A 12,021-nucleotide genomic window follows, 5' to 3' on the forward strand; every position below is an offset into this window, starting at 1 on the left:
CAGATAACAATCATACGCTGTTAGTGTTTGAGCTGTTGGTCTGACTGCGTCAGTCTTGGCACTGTAGGAGTTCCTTTAATTCCATTATCATTACTCATGGTGCAGTCAGCATGTGTTTCCAATCCTCTAGCCCTGGCTTGTATAGTGGCCTACCTTCCTGTCACTCTGTACTTTTCAGAAGTATCATACACCAACCAGTATCAACAAGTCCCATCCCCCAGTGGATCCTTTTATAGAGGGTGTTTAAACACACTGTGAGGATTGATACAATCTGCTTGTTCTACAGTTATACACCGCCCTGAGACACACAACACACACATAACGTGTAGGGAAGAGAAAGCAGACTGTAATAGAACAATGTAACATGTTGTATGGGGTCTGGAAAGATCAATGCTGAATGAAGTTAGCAATGGGGAAAATGAAAACAACATGCTGACATTGTGAAATTGTAAATAAATGATGTGATAGTAAGTCAATACTGTGGCATTTTTAGTTAAACTGAGTCATATGCACAATCTGTTATTTAGTTCATTGATGAATTTGTCAAGGCAAAATTATGATACAATGCAATAACCTTGACTTTAAATTTTAAGTCATAGTTTTGTTTAATTTATATCTTTTATTATTATCAGTATTCTTATTATTTACTTTTATCCAGTAAAAAATGTGAGTCAGAATCACAGAATTTTGATGAAGTAATTATGAAATGATTTACCTTCACGATTTTGACCTAAAAAGACAACATTTTGACTCAGTATTACTTACTCAACTATAATATCGCCTATATTTGACACAGAAAATTAAAACTTGGACTTATTACTAAAACCCAGATATATTAGCGTAAATGTCTGCTGGTGAGTGAAAAGAAGTAGAAGAAATGCCAGTTTATGTTTTGAAACAGTATCAACTAACTGTATGATTTACTGAGAAGTATATGTTTTGGTTACAGGCAAAAAACTAAGGAAACATTAAAAAATGTTTCTTTATGTTGTGAGTCGGCCAATATATAATTATTAGATTTTTTAAACCTTCAAATATTTATATCACTATCAGCTTCAAAAATCCTGAATCAATTTGACAATTAAGTTCTGATTTTTCTGAATTATTCCTTAGTATATATTTTCACACAGTCAAAATTTTGATTTAGAAAGTGAAAGTTTAATTTTAGTGTCACTTTTTATTATTATTGTAGTAATGAGTCCTAATTTTCCACCAGTTATCTTTCATCTCTTGACAGAAATGTGCTTCCATAATTTTGCAGTGATTGAATTAAATAAAAGTGACACCAGAGATGACATGGTGAGAGTCCAGACCCTGAGGACCATCTGGCTGTATGTGACTGTTTGGTAAAAGTTTAAATGTAAATGTCAACAGTGGTTTCAAACTCAGAGTACTTCCTTCATTTCTTAATCAGAGCAGCTCCCTGTGAGGGTGTGTCTGTAAATGTTCACACTTTATATAACATCATGTGATGCTCTGAAAGCATAGTGAACCCAGATATCATGCATGATTTCATAATGGTTAGGTGGATTGTTTGTATGCATTATCATGTGTGTTGAGAATGAATCTTATAAATGTTGGTGGAAAATTGGTTGGATGAGCCTCTAAAACGACATGTAGACCTGTGATAGATCAGTAGCTCGGAGACATAATGATTCTGAACTTCCTATGGAAAGAATTTAAGAGTTCATCTTGATTCAAAGCTCTGTTTTATCCAAATGTTGTCTCTTGTCATGTCTTGTAATGTCTGTGTGTTACGTATGAAGTCCAGTTAAGACTGGAGGCAGGGGAACCAGCTAGTCTGACTCTGTCCAAATTAAAACAATAGACCTGCCAAGATCTCTGATGCTCTGTTCACGTCACACTGTTTAGACCTTGATGCTGTTCATTTCAGTCTGTCAGTTGTAATTCTGAGACAAACGTATAAAGAATTTCTGTTTAATATGTTTAATTCTGTGCTTTAATATTTCCCACTTGGTGAAAAGAACTACAGCAGAGTCAACAAGTAGCAACGCCTCTGAAGCTGATTCATTAACATGTGGAATTCACGGGAATGTACTCGGGTAATGTTTTTCAGGAAGAAAGCCCTTGTGTTGCGTCTAAAGTTGAGCAAGGTTTTTTTTTGGCAGGGCCTCCTGCATGAGTACCTGCTCTGTCACTGAAAATGACTAGGTAGTGTATTTTGCCTGGAATTATATTCAATTCCCCCACTTTACCAGGTACAGTAATCCACAAGTCCAAATCTCTGTGATGTCACGTTAACAACAACAGTCACTTCTGGGTAGACAATTTCCTTTAATTAACTGTGATGTCTAAAGATGAATATTAAAACTTGATAGTCCGACCTATTTGACGTTTCTGCTGCGCTTATTTGATGTACTGTGTTGCTTTACTAGCGTTTTTGATATCAACACAGCAGCGACATCTTGGACTAATTGCTAGTTTGAGCAAACTTTTTATTCAGTCTGTGGCCCAACAGGTATAATATGCCTCCAACCTAACGTTAGTCAGAGTGTTGTTAATACTCGTATGTAAGTTAGTGTGTGATGCTGGGGTTTTCTACCCAGAGGTTATTGTAAACACACATTGTGATTGGTTCTATAGGAGAATAGAGTGGTGTAGGGATGACGTATTTTGTAGGCTAACCCTGAAGTTAGCATGGCCCTGGTTCCCTCTGTGGGATTATTGAACTAGATTTTGGATTATTACAGGAAATAATCTGTGTGTCAAACAGAAGTTCATGATACCTCCAGGTTTTGTTCATTAAGATAATCTTCACAGATGAACACCACCTTGTGATTTTTGAAGTGCAATTTAAATCTCTAGCAGTAAAAAGCTAATGTTAGGCTATAAACAGACGACATCACGGTCAAATGACTTAAACGTTACCACCACTTAGCATCTTACTACACAATTACTATACAGGTTTTCTATAAAGTGATCACTGTACAAGTTGTAAAGTCAGAGTTAGAATAGTTTGTCACTGAAGTGGGCCTGTAAAGACGGACTAGTGAGTAGATGAGTCTCTGTGTTCGCTGTGATGACGTTTAATGTCCCAGACAACCTCTGTAGACATGTTTTTAAGACAAGTAAGAGCTTTATAATTAAACTGTGGGACATTAAATGATGTATTTTATGTTGTAGAGCAAAACATGTAAATATCATCAGCCTGTGGTAACCACACACCTAATTTCAGACGTTTAACTGAAAACACATTCGAAAAACTCCCAGACTTTGAGACGAGGGAACAGGAAGTGGAAAAATGCAAACTGACATCTGGGTTTTAGGACATATTACTACACCACTCTATAAATAAGACACGTCAAATAATCCCAGTGTGACACACCCACACAGTCCTTAAAAATGTCTTATCATGCAAAATAATTGAAAATAACTATTTGGCTGTTCAGGGGCTTTAAAATTGAACAAGAAATAAAACTCACAGGTGACCAGTGAGTGACTTCACAGACAGTATGGCTGTGTTTTCTACAGTCTGTGACAAGAATGTGTAAAATGTGGATCAGCTAGATGTTTCCATGTCCCTGAACTAAACTCTAGTAAACACTACCCACATCCAAGTATCAAAAGAGTTTAGACTGTCTGGGAAACCTATTTAGAGCCAATCAAGATTCCCTCATATGGTAAAGCTCAAACACATTGCACTTTTAACTGATGAAAACAAACTGTTCAGGTCTGATGTGAGTGTGTTATTGAAGGACACATTCTGTCTTGAGAAGCTTAACTCTGCAAATCACTAACCTAGAGCCTAGTAGAGCTAAAAACCTGTCGTACACTTGTAGGTCAGCCTGTCGCAACAGCACAGGATCATGTCTGTGACAAATAGGGCAGCAGGTGTAGGATTGCTATTAAGCCTCTGTGAAGTTCAGCCTGTCAGACATCGTCTATTTCTGTTCTCTGTCTTTCACTCTCACTCTTTCACGTCTCTCTCACAACCATTCTCACTAATACACACATGGTTATGTGAGTCATGCAACATGAGAAGGAGGCCAAGGCGCACTGTCTGCATTACAGTTCTATCACTAGGGCTCTTTAAAGGCCGATACTGACAACTCTGATGTATGTTCCTTCCAAATGTAGCATACATTACACAATTTGTGGTAAATCTGCAAAAGAGAAATGCAGTTTGGAGCTAATTTTCCAGTCAGTGCCATTTAACCATTGCAGAGGAAGAGGACAGAACAAGATGACATGAATAAAAGAGCTCCAGTCAAACCTCAATCAGTTGGGAACAATGTAGAAACCATGATCAAAATATGACATTTATGTTTGTTTCATGTATTGATGATAAGATTAGCTGTTTTTTAATCTCTTCAGTGGGAGCTTCAGTGACACTTTTGTCAAATGTGTCATGTACTGTTTGTCAGGATTTATTAGTTAGGTCTGATTAAATTACACTTTGCCGCAATTAGTTTTTATCAGCACACCAACTTTTGCACCTCAGTCAAGAGTAATACCATTATTATCATGTTTTGACTTTTTTAATTTTCAATATTTCTTTCAATGTTGCCCAAAGCAAATGTGCATAAACCAGGTGGATGTTAACATTTGTATGAAGGAGCAGATGCAACAAATCCTTCGATAGTGGGTACACGGGGTAGAGATGATGGAGCTAGAGAGTGATCTGATTCTGTAGAGCTGATGAACTACAAATTACAGACGTTTGGCTCATTGCCCAGGGTTTGCAAACAAATCAGTGATCCCTCTCAGGATGGACTGGGCCTCTTCCACTGACGAGAAACATATGATGCAGACATTTTCTGAATTCATTAAAGGATAAGTCCAATTCAAAACAGTTTTAGTTTAGTCATTATCTCCTAACCCCCATGCCAGTGGAAAGTTCAGTGACATTTTGTAGCTTCACTGCAAAAAAAGAGTTGCAGTGTTCTCCTAAACAACTGACGTAGACGGGACTTGTTTTCAAAAAGGTAAAAAAAACAACAGAACAAAAAACATGAAATGGCTCTGTACAGCATAGTTCGAGTCTCTGCAAGCCCTGGATCCAAAATTGATTTAAAAAGAAATTATTTACACCCTCACATGCAAGATTTTATTAGAGCCATCTCAAACCGTGTACAAATATTCGCTCATTAGCTATTACTCTAGTGTGTTTTAGCACATATTTACACCATCACGCCACCAGATTACAACATCACTCTCATACACTGTTTACAGTCTGTAATCGCTCATGGGATTATTTGAGTGTGAGTGAGATTTGGGCCTCTGAAGTCGTGTGGGTCTCCCACTATCCATACAGGGTGCTCACAGTGTTTACTCCATCTTCTCTCTCTCTCTCTCTCTCTCTCTCTCTCTCTCACACACACACACACACACACACTCTTTCTCTCTCTCACTCGTTCTCTCTCACACACACGCAGGCGCACATCCAGTCAGAGCTGTTTATCCTCAGGATTCTTACTCACACAGTCACAAGATCTTCATTTGCTGAACTCTTCACCTCAGTGTTTTGAAAGCACACAGATGGGCTTGTGTGTGTGCTGTGGGCTTTTTGTTTTGTTTTTGACAAGCCATCATCTCTTGAGCCTGAGCTCCTCCTCAGACCCCATTATCAGATTTGTGAAATTGGATGATCATTTACTGGTTGCTGTGGTGACGCTTGATGCAGCTATGGAATAAAATAAGATGACATATAAGAACAGAAAAATAAGCTAGAACACAGACTGTGGTGTGTGTGTAGTATCTAAAATCTGAGTGTAACTTGTTGCTGTGTTTCATGTAAAGGGCCATAAAGTTCCATTGAAGAGTCATAGAATTCATCATTTATGCTATCTGATTGACATCAGTGGTTTGAGTGAAATATCTAAAAAAATATGGATTGCCGTGAAACTTGGTTCAGACATTCATGTTACATGTAAGGTGAATTATAATCAAATTAATACTGTCATTGTGAGCATGTTAGCATGGTGATATTAGCATTTAGCTCGATGCAATGCTCTCCTTATGTGTAACCAGGCAGAGCTGTTAGAATGTTTTCTGAAATCTCTCACTGTTTGCTACCTAGTACACTTAATACACTTGTCACCATTTTGAGTGTCCAAATACTAAATGTGAGATTCAGACGCTTTATAGTACCATCAAAGACTGCCACAATGCAACAAAGAAATTAACGGCAGTGCATGCAGATGCACATCAAGATGCAGCGGTTGGTAGTGTTTATTATGACGGGAATATTGAACAACGGAGATTGCAGATACTACATACAGATGCATACCTACCTGGGTGTCTGTGGAAATAGGCGAGTTTGAGACAGAGTGCCTGTATGTTTCATTTATGCTGTTAAACAGTAGGTAGGGTTGCAAGATTGTGATGTACACATATGTTGGCTTGATAAAAACACCAACATGTTATTTGTGCTGTGTTGTGATTGCAGGCAACCAGACAAACTGAGAGTGGTGTGGATCAGGAGGAACAGACGTCACTGCACAAAGGTAATAAAACACAGAAGAAGGAGATGAGATCATTGTCCTCTTCTGCATGGAGTTATAATTGATAAAATGCAATGAAATATGTTCTGGATTTTGATGGTTCCAATACTGTAAACTTTTTTGTCTTGTATTTAAATATCAAACTTGGGTGACAATTTTGAGAGTGAATCCCTTGTTTCTGTTTTCTTTCCTGTCAGCTCCACAGCTGGCAGCCAGGGATTAAAAACCCCTACAGAGGCCTGGTGGTCTGGCAGGTTCCAGAGAGTTTAGACATCACTGTCACGCTCTTCAAGGTATGAAGCTAAGTCTACATAGTTTGATTACTGATGTGGAATGTATTTATGGGTAGTGCCATGGCTAATGCATCAATCTATTCTTTGTCTGTCAACAGGAACCGACTGCAGAGGAGTTTGAAGACAAGGAATGGACTTTTGTCATTGAAAATGTGAGTCATCTGTATCTGTGTGATTCTTGGTAGTGATTTCATTGTATTTACTTTTAACTGGAAAAATGAGATGGACAATATATTTTCAGGAAGAAGGACATTTTCTGTGTTCAGTCTTGAGTCCCTTGTCCTTTGGTTTTATTAATTAGGAGACAAAAGGCCGTAGGAAGGTGCTGGCATCAGCTGATGTCAACATGAAGAAGTTTGCCAGTGCCACACCAGCCCAGTATGATTTAACACTGAAGCTCAAACCGCACTCTGCCAAAGTGGTGGAAGCCACGCTAAAACTGAACTTGTCTTGTATCTTTCTCAAAGAGGGCAAGGCCACGTAAGTTATCAACTCAGCTGCATGTCAATATGATTTAGAGAAGCAGTGAGTCCTTAAAGCTGTATCGTTGTATGCCAGAGTTTAAAGCAGTATAAACAGGTTGTGGCAACATAGATTTTTGAAGAACAATACTGGTATTTTTGGACCTGGATATTTTTAGACATCTAATGTTAAAAGATGATTGTTTTTCCACTCTCCACAGAGATGAGGACATGCAGAGTTTGGCCAGTCTAATGAGCATGAAACAGAGTGACATTGGAAATCTGGATGACTTTAATGACAGTGATGATGAAGCTGGAGAGGACAGGAGGGCCACCTTTGGAGCTGGACAAGCTACTCATGTTACTGGTAAGGCTGTAGACATACTTGAGGATCACTGGGGAGTTGAAACCAAATAAACATGCAGCAACAGTCTAAGAGGAAATCCTAATCTGAGGTTTGAGTTGAAAGCAATGGCTGGCAGATATTATTGCTGGTCTTGAGTGGGCAAAGGCCCTACGTCTGCCAGGGGGCTTGAAGACTCCAGGATCAGCAAAAAGTAAAACAGGGTTAGTTAAATAAATGTAAAAACGCAGAACTATGGCTCTGATGTACATATAGCTAATGTACTTTACTTTATTTATGCCTTTTATATATTATACGTAAGCTCAATAATACATCCATGGTCACCAGTCTGTATTCTCACTGCTGCCCACAGCACTATCGACTTGGTTACACATCACGACTAAAACCCTATGAACACTGAAGTGTCCATCAGTGTTGATAGGATATTAGTCATGATGTGTAACCAAGTCGATTTGATCTTTTTCTATGATAACAAGCATTCTCAGTTTCCCAGTTACAGCAGTGAATTTGCCCAGAGTCACAACCGATGGGATTTCACTCAGTGGACTTAAAAGTGCAGGCTTTCAGATCATTTGCACATTGCCCTTTAAATGCATGCAACCCTGCATAGAAATGTAGCGTAAAAGTAATGCAATTATTACTTTGAAAAGTTACTGTGGCAGTAAAACCTTTAAACTATGATGGTTAATCCCTGGTTTATGTGCATGCCGTGGAGTACTGAACATTTGCAGTTAGTGTGTGTCAAAAATGATTTTATAGGCTACTTTTTTTAGACCTGCTGAATGTCAGGTGCACTGGTGTGACCAATGAAAATGTTCTGTTGCTCTTGACATATTTTTCGGGGCATGTGCCACCAAAATAGTCGCTTCCTAGAGCCCTGTGTAAATTCATTTTTATAAATAAATATTGTAATGTAATGTTTGCAGTATGATTTTTGAGGATTTCCCAACTAATCTCAACATCACATAGACATAGTCACAAGCATACCAACACCAGCTCTACCCTGCAATGGTTCTAAATCTGTAATCTGTTCTAAATCAACTGCTGCTGTGCTACATTTAGCAAATGACTGCATGCACTGCGGTTTGCAACTTATACACACCACAAGGTGTAATTAATTCTGGAGAAACTCCAGTCCACTGCCATGTGGGAGAGATGTTTGCCCTTGTTGTCAACCTCAGCTCTCTATTAGCTGTGAGGGGTCAGGCAAGGATACCCCCCCCCCCCCACCTTTTTATTTCTCTTTGAACTGTTCCTCTCAAACTGCTGCTTCCTCTTTTGTTTCCTATTTTAAACTCAGTTCCCTTTTCACTCGCTCACTCACTGTGTCTGCTGTGCCTTTTTTTTTCCTATAACAGCTTCTACCACAAGAATACATGATCTGGCTTGGAGGCCTGCAATTGAATCAGGCCCCACAGGTAACGTTCTGTTCCCCGGTTTACTCTTGCATGATCCTGTTTGGTCCTAACCCCCCCCCCCGCGCATAGTATTTCATCTTCAGCCTTCATTACATTTATTTGTAAGTGTGTGGTTTATATTGCCCAAGGTAGCTTAGAATAGATTTAAAGACGTGAAAATATCAAAATTGACGTTTTTTTGTGTCAAAGCCTCCAATTGCAGATTGTTACAGTGTAGTTTTATTGTGAGGGACCCACACTCACTTCTATTACTATCCAAAGTTCAGCCTTTTATCTGATTCCTCTTCCCCTTTTCACTTCCACTTCTCTATTCTCCTCACTCCTTTTGTGTTTCCTTGGTTATGCTGCAAAACCTCATAATTCACTTTCATCTACACATCTTTATTCTGTATTTTACTGTTTCTATCTCCCTCTCTTCCTGCATTTACTCTCTTTCCCATCTTTTCTCTTTACCCTTTCCATCCACTGGTCTCATCTCCTGCCTTTCAACCAGTAACCTCAGAGATGGATTGGAAAACGTCCTCTGGCATTTCTTCCACCATCTCGGCCCCATCTTGTCCTACTCTGCCTGAACCCCCAGACCCCTCCATTCCATCCTATTTACGCACTCGTCCACCAAGCACTACCCAGCAGTCTCGGCCATCCCCATATGCCTACTCACTGCCAGCCTTTACTCGGGCTCACCCGCCTGCACTTCCCAAAATCTTCCAGCCAAGTGCCGGATCAGGTATCAGTCATCTTTTATGGTCGTTATTGTGGTCGATCTGTACTGTGACAGGCTGGTCCTATAGTTTAGTGAGATACGTGAGGGATATCACTATCAGGTTTGGACAAAGGTTTTTTTATCTAAACCAGGCTTTAAAATCAGTCTGACTGTAACCGTACACCTACTCTAGGTTCTTGGAATTACGCAAATAGAACAAGCCCACTCTGTTGAAACATGTGATCTTGAGTTATGTAATATAGTATACATTCTGAATTGGTCTGAGGCACCTGCTGCTGTGTCAATAAGTCCAGCTACAACAAGGGAATGGAAATCATGTCTCTGCCGAGGATTAAACTGAATGGCCTCATTTTAAATTCTTGAAACTAAACCAGGCCGGTAATATTTTCTCCATCAGTATCCATTTGAAATTTCATGCTGAATTTCTAAATGAATTGTTCCATTTGCATAGCAACAGTCCGTTGTCACAGTAAATTTGTGTGCAGGATTGCTTCTGGCTTTTCTCCATTCACATCCAGACAGGGCTGTTGGCAGACCAGTGAAGTCAAGTTGAATAGATCGCTGGCAGACACTGTGCTGATGCAGTTTGTTGTTTTCTAAGTTATGGTTTGCAAAGGAAAGCTTTTCTACATTTTGACTATGTTCTACGCCAGTAATGAATGAAATGATTTTTCTTTTAGCTTTAGTCTAGACTGATATGGAATACTATATGTAGGTACAGTAGCAAGCCCCAGGTGCTAGTTTTCTGATATTTTCTTCATCCTTTTTTCTTTGTCATTCGTTTCTTCTGACTGTTACCTTGTCACGGACCAAAAAAGCAGAAAACTGCAGTTCAGTTCAAGATTACAGTTTAAGTTGACTTGGCCTTTCAAATTTACTGTACAGCTTCTGTAAATCAGTAAATTAAGGTTGAAAGAACTTGTCATTCTTAATGTTTGAATTATGTTTATTCAGATTTTAGTCATTTTCATTTTGTTTACCCACCCCGTGAGGGCTAGCCTGAGCTTTGCAACTGTATAGAGTTGAGTTGAGTTGAGGTGTGGTTTCCTTATCTTAGCATACAGACTGCAAGCAAGAGGCCTCTGTCCAAAAATACATCTATCAAGCCCTCTAAAGCTCATCTGTACACACACAGTGCTGCAGTCACGCCCCTTCTGGTGGACACCATTGGACCTTAACTTTTTGTCTCTCTCCGTTCACTACCATACTTATTTTTCCAAAATGAACTTGTTGATAAGATGTAAAAACAACAATTTGGGCTTTTTTAAAAGGAGTTATAAACTGTAACTGTTTCTTGGCAAACAACAGTTGAGTGTAGAGAGACATTTCCTGAAGTCTTGTCTTAACTGTGTGGTGACCAACATGATAATCTGTGCTCAATGACTGCATCTGCTTACCTGAACTATAAACACAGCATAGAAAAAGCTGGGAGGAAGGATATGCTGTTGTTTGTCAAGAAATAATTCATAAACATAACTCCTTCTTAAGTCACATGTTATCACATTTACATTTCTGTTATTCACTTTGTACAGTGCCAGGCTAGCTGTTTCCATCTGCTTCCAGTCTTTATGCGTAACCATATGCTGATTTAAGTGCTGCACTTAATGCGTAGACATGGTATTGGTGTCCATCCTCTCATTTCAGTCTTGGAAAGAAGTGGATAGGCATATTTTGTAGAGCCCGACTGATATATTGGTTGGCTGATATTATTGGCTATTATTGGTCTATCACAGATATTTCGGTATTGGCATAAATGTTGTCCAATATGAGCCGATATATAAAAAAAATGTTCAGAGATTATAATTCAGATAAAGATGCTGGAGGTAATTTATAAAACTTAAATTCCCATTGGAGTTTACAATTTCTGTGCATTGATGTCATTTTAGGTAAGGTAATTGCTAAACTCTAAAATATCCTGCCTCTTTTATATATCTTTGTCAAGTGTTGAATAACCGCATTTAAGAGATAATTGCAAAAAAAGTTTGTATATCGGCAGATGTATCGATATAAGAAGTTTTTACTTCCCTGTATTGGTATCGGTATGGCCCAATAAATAGAGTATTGATCAGGCTGTAATAATTTGTAAAATGACCTGTACCTAAAATGACAAAAGTGTCTCTATTGCTTATTCTGTTTTAAGTACAAATCTGTCCATTGAAAGGGCAATGATTTGTTAATATCGGAGGGTTACAAGTTTGTTAAAGTGTGGTGAGACAGGTTTCATCGCGGGTTTAAAACGTCTTAAACCTGATTTTTTTTGGTTTGCATTTTGCTTGGCTGTTAACATTCTGTGTATT

General features: G+C 38.7%; 1 protein-coding gene across 1 annotated transcript in view; it reads left to right on the plus strand.

Annotated features, from left to right (window-relative positions):
- Positions 1–12,021, plus strand: part of ehbp1l1a (EH domain binding protein 1-like 1a) — a 43,411-nt gene that overhangs the window by 2,014 nt on the left and 29,376 nt on the right. Inside the window, exons 2-6 of the mRNA XM_073475193.1 lie at positions 6,410–6,467; positions 6,662–6,757; positions 6,856–6,909; positions 7,059–7,237; positions 7,440–7,585. Coding sequence (XP_073331294.1) covers positions 6,410–6,467; positions 6,662–6,757; positions 6,856–6,909; positions 7,059–7,237; positions 7,440–7,585 — 533 coding nt within the window. The remainder of the gene's footprint in view (positions 1–6,409; positions 6,468–6,661; positions 6,758–6,855; positions 6,910–7,058; positions 7,238–7,439; positions 7,586–12,021) is intronic.

The sequence above is a fragment of the Pagrus major genome, chromosome 10 (genome assembly GCF_040436345.1).
Source record: "Pagrus major chromosome 10, Pma_NU_1.0".
Classification (NCBI taxonomy): Eukaryota; Metazoa; Chordata; class Actinopteri; order Spariformes; family Sparidae; genus Pagrus; species Pagrus major.